General features: G+C 36.7%; 1 protein-coding gene across 1 annotated transcript; it reads right to left on the bottom strand.

Moving 5' to 3' along the window:
* Positions 1–8557, bottom strand: LOC106141500 (uncharacterized). The gene is made up of 5 exons (XM_060947381.1): positions 8365–8557; positions 3102–3952; positions 1361–1483; positions 847–1020; positions 1–334 (listed from the first exon to the last, which is right to left on the bottom strand). The coding sequence occupies exons 1-5, from the start codon at positions 8389–8391 to the stop codon at positions 1–3; spliced, it is 1509 nt and encodes a 502-aa protein (XP_060803364.1). The 5' UTR covers positions 8392–8557.
* Positions 8558–9432: the final 875 nt, after the last annotated feature.

The following is a 9432-nucleotide window of genomic DNA, read 5'->3' as shown; positions in this document are numbered from 1 at the left end:
CTAAGATGGCGCCTTAGTCGTTTCCTCCGCAGATTTAGTGGTCACGCGTTCGTCTGACCTCTGAAACAAGTAACTTGTGCTAGGCGTAGTGCTGCTGCTGTGACCACTCGTTGCCGAGTTCTGTTGACCATACGCGTGTTGTCCATAGACATTTTGAGGTTGACCATAGACATTTTGCGGTTGACCATAACCGTTTTGAGTTTGACCATAACTATTTTGTTGTTGGCCATAGGGATTTTGTTGGCTATAACTCGGTTTTGATGGCTGTCCGTAGCTGTTTTGGTCTCTGGATGGCTTGTTGTGTGAGCCCCTGTCATCGAGGTGTGCAACGCCACTGAAATCAACATAGACTAACATTTTAAAGTTATAAAGCTTGTAAATAGCCTGTGGTCCGAAATGGCGATACGATTTTGATAAAAGTGGAATAAACCTGAGGCATTTTCGTCACAAATTACGTTTGAGAATCAAATTGAATACCATTTGAATCTCAAGATTGAAATAGAGAAAAATAATAAAATGTTCTTCATTCATATTGTATTGTAAATAGTCTCATTATTTTGTAAATATTCACAACTAGTTTTTGCCCGCGACTTTTTGTGCGTTTGCAATAAAAAGTAGTCCATGTTCTTCCTCGGGGTCAACTCTATATAAATCGGTTTAGTGGTTTATGTGTGAAAGCGTTACAGATAGATAAACATACAGAGTTCCTTCCGCATTTGTAATATTATACTTATCCTTCGTAATATATTACATAAATTCATACATAAAGTGAACAATTTTTCGAAAATGAAATATAGGTAAATTCCGAGGTCTGGAGTTTAAAAATATTCTATCTATTTTACCCACCTCTGGTCCCTATATGGTCTCCGTTCACCGACGCTGTGCCAACCACTAGCTTGTCCAAAGCCAGCGTTCAGATCTTGGCGGTACCCCTGGTCTTGGTACCCTAAGGAACCCCTGTACTCCAGGGGGTCCCGGTACCCTGTGTAGCCGACGTTCTGCCAGCCGCTCTCTTGGGGTCTGAAAGAGTAATTTATTTTAACCAGCTGCAATAATGTTAAGATTCCCGGGTGATAGTAAGTAAGTAATTGCTTTATTCTTCACTAAAGGAGTACATTACAAATATAAAACAGTACAGTACAAAGGCGGGCGTATCCCTAAGAGGGATCTCTTCCAGCCAACCTGACAATAAGAGGATCGCATACAAAATTGAGGCAAGGGTGAACAACAGTTCATTTACGAGTTACGAGATAGTGTTAAGGCATAGAAGACAGGACAATAGGTGCTTTATTTTTCGAGTAATTGATCACGATCACCCTTACCTCGTCACAGGGTCTAATTGACTGACTGATATCCTCACCTGGCATACCCCGGCTGTCCCCAGCTCGGTGCTGGAGCGGTGTCCGGTCGACCTGATGCGAAGTAGTACCCTCGTCCACCGGCGTCCCATCCGGCCTGTCCGCGGTACGTCTCATCCCAGGGTCTGAAACTGACAGGATTGTTTGAAACACGAAAAGAGAACTTGTAAGCTATTACTAAATGCTTTTCTTTCTTTCTTTCTCCTGGCAATTTCTTGGTTGCGAAGGTGGTCGGGTGCGACTTAGACCTTAAGTTCTGATTTGGATTGTGTAAGCGACTAACTTCTGACATCCGCATCCTTTACAGAAGAAATAGAATAGAAAATAATTAATAAATGGCATGTCTAGAAAGGGAGTGTACTATATACTTGATTATAGGGTGCGAATCTACATATCTACACTGATTCATCAAAAAATATACGCGATTTGGTAGTAATTTGACGATGATAAAGACTGTAAAATTCTAAAATTACTGTCTCAATTGATCAAATGAAATCAAGCGAAGGTTGTTAAACTATGCATATTTTGGGTATAGTTTAATTAAGGCAACTCGCACACAGTTATGGCATTATCTCCAATTAATCATTGCCTACCATATAAAAAAGTTCAGTTCCATGACCGCTGTTCAAATTTCGAACCCAGGAAGCCGAGGGTCAGTGGCCGCGTTTTGCTAGGGGTACTCAACCGTTGGCCAACCAACGAGAAACAAAATGGCCGCAAAAACAAACGGGTACCGTTTGCAAATTAAAACGAAACTACATTTTGTATAGCGGTTCCTTCGTGTTAATGTAGATTTGTACCTACAATCAGATGTCTAAACGTGTCAAGATTGCGCCGCAAATTGGATAATTGTATGGAATCAGTGTTGGTATTTTGCTGAAGATAATTATGTATTTATTCAATGGTGGTCGTTATTTCACGCCTCGCAACATTGTTGATCTTAGATTTGAGAATAAATTATATATTTAAGCGGCTTGAATAACGTTACTAACGGTAGTTCGTTAAGTACTTTTTCAGTAGAAAATGTAAGAAATGAATATCAGTTGTGCAAGAATATGTAATATTACGAAGATCTATGTTCCAACTTCATTAATTTAGTATGATTCGTATATACGGGGCATCATACACCAAGTCTTCAGTTAACAAGACCTATATGGTAAAATTAAGCGTCACATAATATTGTGATCTGGCACATGGGTATTGTATGACTTTCCGATGAATTATATCTAAATATGTAGCTGATTTTATAGCGGTAAAGAATTAATCAGAACATGACTGGACCAAACCGATCATTATTTTTTTAAGGTTATTAAGATATGTCACATGACCCGCCATTTTAACAATGGCGGCGTATAATGGCGCGCAAATATTCCATTACCGATGTCCGTTACAATTCAAATTGACAATTTGCAATTACCCGTGCATTGAGCACGTGTGAAACAGATTTTGGTGAAAGCGTGCACATGTCTATTCAATATTGACATCGTTTAGTCGTAACGGTTGCTATTGTTGATTAACTGAATGATGAACTCTGTGATCACTCTATTTCAGTAGATAAGTATAATGTATAAGTACAAACCTTATGATCCTCAAACTGGTAATGCATGTTAGAAGAATTATAAACAGAGATATTTGGGGTTACAAGGCACTTTTTTGTTAAACGAATACTATCATACATGTCCTACTATTTTTACGTCAATGCAGCTGATTTAATTAAACTAAGATTCCAAATAGAATGCTCACCTGTCATGAGGTCCACGTCCAACGCCTGGTCCATATCCTCCATAGCCATCATCATAACCTCTATCGTATCTATCATCATACAGCGGCCTTCTGTAACCCCCATACCCATCGTATCTACCCGCGTACACCGGATCATATCTAGATGCATACCCTTCGTCATATCTATCAGGATATCTGTCATAAGCAGGCCTTCTTTCTCTATAAGGATCCCCATACCCCCTATCCCTTTCCCTCGCAGGATCCCTCAAAAACCTATCATAATAATCCGGCCTGTACCGATCCCTATCGTCATACTTGCTTCTATCTCTGTCTCTTCTACTGCCACTAGGCTTGCTATCTTTGTCATCATAAGGCCTCTTCTTATCTGTATCATTATCATCATCAGTGCCGTTATTAGAATTGTTATGTCTATCGTCATTGTATGAATCATCGTCGTTCTTATTTCTATCAAATCTGTTGCCGTATGTTGGTCTATGGTTGACTCTGCGGTCGTCATAGCCGTCACGGTCTCGTCTATCGTCATCTCTGTCATCCCTATCGCGATCCCTGTCTCTGTCTCTGTCGTTTCTATCTCTGTCATACCTATCGTCGCAACGACCACATCGCGATCTATCGTATTCTAATCTAGCGTATTCATAATATGGTCGTTCTGGTCTACCATATTCGTACGGCCTGGCGTATTCGTAAGCTCTCCCGTCGTACGGAAGTCCAAACCCGTAGAATCTAGGGTCGTAGTAGCTTCTACTTTGGCGGGACAGAAGCTTGGTGTCTGGAGTGAGAACTGTTGATAGTATTGTCTCTGCAGCGAGCACTTGAGTGTGTAGCAGAAATGAGAGGAGGGATGACACAGTCTGTAAGAAGAAATATATGCATTATTGTAAATTAATATAAGTTTATTGTTTGAATCTCAATTCCATTGTGAAGCCATACAACTGAACGTGGCCTTTCGGTCTTTTCAAGATTGTTGGCTCTGTCTACCCCGCAAGGGATATAGACGTGACTATATATATGTATATATGTAACTAATATATCATCAGGTAACTAGAACAACTTTTGCTAAGACGTCATTTCCGTACATAATACAGTGTACCTACATATTATAATTTGCGTACTTAATAATATATAACCGTTTGAACCGTCGAATTTACATCATAATATTTCCCATATATAAAAAACTTGTACAATCGTTGTCGGTTTATCACTAAATCGCACATTAACAGCTAGTTCGCGTGCGAACTCAAGTATTTTTTTGTGTATGCTCGTTTCCTGGCCTTTGATTTACTGTTTAATTAAATTAAAAAAATCGAGATTATTTTCAGCCGCGTAAAGTATTATATCAACAGTTAAGTATGAGTAGGTACCGGTTGTCAAATACATTGTTAAGACTATTTCTATATAAACGTAAATATTTTCAACATGACATAATATAAGATGATATGGATTATATAAGATGTTGTCTCTGCTTACCTCTGCGGGAAAGAGGCGTGATTATTTAAGCAGTATATATAAGTTTATCATATCTTGATTGGATATGGTATCCCATGTACTCCTCAGTAATTTTGGAAATATAACATTCAATTTGAGACAGTAACTTAGGACAGATCTTTGCCGGTGGATCTGCAGTGCATATGTATGTATCGACACATCTTTTTTTATTTATCAATAAGAAAATCTAGACTTATCTACTACCGCTTCCAAAACGCATGTGTAGAAGACGTGGTGGAACAAACTACACTGCAGCATTTGCTACATGTTTTTGTGATTTATATCTTTATTGTACGTACATGTTTATGTGATAATTATGTATGTATATATGTAACTTGTCGCTCAGTTGCTATTGTCTTGCATTTACCTTTCTTTTAGATCAGCCAATATTTTTATTGTTACATATTGTAGGACGTAACTAACTCTGCATTATTACCATAACCTCGATTTAAAGAATCCGACATGTCATACCAAAACTACGAGATTCATAAGATCATAAGCAAAACAAATTATTGCCTTCCTGTGTTAAAAAACAATAGTAATTAGGTTACTGTAACCTTGATATCTGAATTTTGGTTTGTTTGTGACATCATACCATTGTGCTACGGAGGTCGCGTGATGGCTGAACCCTGGATGTAACATGTCAGTAGAATACATGCATTGGAACATATAATCACGTCTTTATCCGCTACGGGGTAGACAGAGCCAACGGTTTTTTGGTTAGTCTATGACTACGTGCAATAATGATGGAACTGAAATTCAAATAGTGATAGGTTGCTATTAGCCCATCGCCTAAAAGAAGAATCTTAAGTTTATTAGCCTGTCTCTTGGTTGACCTTTACAATTTGCACGGGAAGAGACGCAGCTGGCACACACTTTATTTTTTTTTAGTTAGTTAGACAGGTACCCTCGCTAAAGATGCGAGGTCAGACGGGATTAGCTTCGCATAAAAACCTGACTTACCCAAAGATGTAACCGGAACTAAATCATTTAGGAAGAAGAAGAAATCCTACAACTTATAATATCTAACATACATAGGTACATACATATGTATAATCACGTCTATATCCCTCGCGGGGTAGACAGAGCCAACAGTCTTGAAACTACTGATAAGCCGAACTGAACGTGATAGGCCACGTAGCTGTTTGGCTTACTGATAGAATTGAGATTCGTATGAAGTGAGAGGTTGCTTTAATACCTAATATCTTTTGAAAATACCTGTATCAAAATACTAATATTATAAAGCTGAAGAGTTTGTTTGTTTGTTTGTTTGAACGCGCTAATCTCAGGAACGACTGGTTCGAATTGTAAAACTCTTTTTGCGTTGAATAGACCATTTATCGAGGAAGGCTTCAGGCTATATTACATCACGCTGCAACTATAAGGAGCAAAGAAATGCTGGAATATGTGAAAAAAAACGGGGAGAATTATTCATCCTTGAGGGCTTCAATGATGCCCAAAATAATTATTCCACGCGGACGAAGTTACGGGCACAGCAAGTTTATCATAATGAAGGGTGATTAATCTGAGAATAAATTTTTGTAATTTGTCCGTCAAAATATAATTAATGTTAATTCCTGCAAAATAAGATATATATCTATTTTTTTTATTGCCATATTACACTCAATAAAGATATTTTATATACTTTACGACACGCGACGATAAACTATCATGTAATTTTTTAATTCCCATAACCTTTTTCCTCTGTTGTCTATGGGCAATTATAACGTTATTATGACTTATGCTCGTATAAACACAATATAACATAAACAATGTGCCCGTAACACAAATGTTTGCATTAAACAGTGATTATGAAATTATAAACATGGTTAAGTTAGAACCTCACTTTGAATGGTAGCGGTTTGTGCGCAAAATACGCTTTTAACTTCGAAACTAACTATATAAAATAGAATAGAATAGATTTATTTTCAAAATTGAATACAAGGTATCACTTATTGACGTCACATCACTTAAATCTAATTATAACTACCACCGCTTCCAAAACGCATGTGAAGAAGAAGCCGCGGAACAAACTACACTGCAGCAACTATACTTTTAAAACATATAGTTATCCTATACTATTAAACGAGCTTCACTACATAGTATAAAACAAAGTCGCTATTTTAGTCTGTTTGTCTGTATGCTTAAATCTTTAAAATTACGCAACGGATTTTGATGCGGTTTTTTGTAACAGGTAGAGTGATTTATGAGGAAGATTTTTATGTATAATAACATTTAAAATTTTGCATCCGTGCGAAGCCGGGGCGGGTCGCTAGTTGTATGTAAATATAGATAGATAAATAAAACTCTTTATTGCACCATAAGTGGCGTGTGGTTTCCGGCACCAGTACAAAAAAGAATAGGACCACTCCATCTCTTTCCCATGGATGTCGTAAAAGGCGACTAAGGGATAGGCTTACAAACTCGGGATTCTTTTTTTAGGCGATGGGCTAGCAACCTGTCACTATTTGAATCTCAATTCTATCATTAAGCCAAATAGCTGAGCGTGGCCTATCAGTCTTTTCGAGACTGTTGGCTCTGTTTACCTTACAAGGGATATAGACGTGACCATATGTATGTTTGTATGCACCATAAGAGTAAAACATACAAAACAGATAGAGATGGTACAAAGGCGGACTTATCGCTAATGCAATCTCTTCCAGTTAACTTTTGGGTGGAAGGAAAGCAAACAGGAGATTGGCGTTGGCACAGAGCAAGATAAATAAATGTTTAAACATAATAATAATATATCTACTTCTCAAAGTTAAACCCACTCTAGCTATTTTTAAGTTTTAACTAAGTCTGTGATTGCATAGAATTAATGCATTTGAAACCTCTAAAATAAGCATGTTTTTCCCACGAACTGTTAAATGTTAAAGAATTTCATGGCGTCTGTCTGAAGATTTTCATCTGATCCTTACATATTTTACCCTAACTTCCTGATGATTGTAGTAGGTACTTCATTTAAATAGCATTAAAATGTGATCATGAGTTTTCGACAAAATTGCTATGCGATAAATTGTGTGGTTGAAAATTAAACCTCCTTTTTGGAAGTCTGTTAAGGGGCTTTCAACTGCTAAATGAAATTGAGAAAGGCACGCACACATTGACATTATGATATTTTTTTGAGAAGAATCAATGCAGTGAATCTTCTACACGACTCATTATAAAAGTCTCAATTAGCTGATGTAGTCTTAAAAGCTGTGAAAAGTTTCCTACGTCCAGTAGTTTCAGCTGTACATTTTCAACTCATGTGACAGGCGGAATCACGGAAGAAAATGACTTTGATTAATACATACAAACATACATAATATCACGTTTATATTCTTTGCGCGGTAGACAGAGTCAAGTCTTGAAATGACTGAAAGGTCTCATTCAGTTGTATGAATTAATAATGGAATTGAGATTTAAATAATATGATATGTTGAATTTCAACTTAAAAGAAGAATTTCAAGTTTATAAGTCTTTCCGTAGCCACTTTTAATTATTTATTAATAAAGTTTCATGTTACGAAATCTTCATTGTTCTCGTTATTATTCTAATTAAATTAAAAATTAATGTTAAAGCTTACAGCATAATCAAATCAAAGTTCAATAAAAAGAACTTTTGGGAGCTCAGAATAGCATAAATTAGAGAGCTAATGTGTATTGTTTACTTAATAAATAAATTAGTATTTTTTTTTTGATAATAATATGTATAAAATTATCCAAATCTATATGTCCCTTACTGGCTTAGCATAACTTCGGATTTTTAAGTCATAATAGCAAAAATAACTTACCAAGACAAATATACGTTCCAACTCCATTTCGTTGGGGATTCAAAAACAGAATCACAATAAGTCCATCATTTACTCTATGTTAAACTTTACTGCACTGTATGCAAAACCAGTTACGATAAAAAGAAAAAGGTTTCAAACAAAAATCTTCATCAGCTGAACATTTTTATTGTCAATGGGCTTCTAATTGGCCAGTAGCCGCAAAAATTTAAATTTGAATATAAAGATTTAGTTAGTTCGATATTCGAATTCGGTGTACCAATGGCGCGCAAGCGGCGCGTCCCGCGGATGCGTATGGTGGACTGACCAGTTGCGCAGGCGCTCTCCACTTATAATAATTATGGTAATTGTTTGTTTTTTTGTTTGTCCATCCGTCTATCCATCAGTTGGGGGCTACATGGTACAATTTGAAGGCTACTGCCTCCAGTGACGCTGTTATTATGCCTATACATTATATTCATCGTATGATGGACGATGAATATATGCCGTGAGGTTTCCGACACTATACTAGAATAGAACCAGTCCAAATCTTTCCAAAATGTATTTTGTAAAAGGCGACTAAGGTATCCCTTAGTCGCCTTTTACAAATCCATATTATTATAGTGCCCAAGTATATTTATGTGTAGTTTGTTTTTGGTTTTATCGAATAACCTTAAAAATACTTGCTATCTATGAAATGTCAGAGTGATAAAAAAGATCTAGGTGATTAGGGTTCCTTAAATCTCCTTCCCATGGGAACGAAACTAAGAAGAAAAGTCAATTTATATCCTTACAAATATTGTAAGTATTCTATTACAAAAGAAAATTAACAGGCTCTAAGTAAACTTAAATTCTCCCGTATATGTATTTATTCTTGCGTAATACCTATTCTATTGTCTATGGTACGCTATGAATGAGGAAGTTTTCACTAATGGAACGCCCAAAAAAAAATATTTTTTACAAATTTATGAGATCTGACTGAGCTAGTAGGAAGAGGAAGCTCATTGTTTCGTATCGTCGGTCGGTTCCATTGCGTACCCTGGCGCATCATGTGTGAACTGTATGTAAATATAAGGTAAATATATGTAAAAC

Source organism: Amyelois transitella, chromosome 13 (assembly GCF_032362555.1).
Source record: "Amyelois transitella isolate CPQ chromosome 13, ilAmyTran1.1, whole genome shotgun sequence".
Lineage (NCBI taxonomy): Eukaryota > Metazoa > Arthropoda > Insecta > Lepidoptera > Pyralidae > Amyelois > Amyelois transitella.
This window is presented reverse-complemented; position numbering and strand designations above follow the sequence as displayed.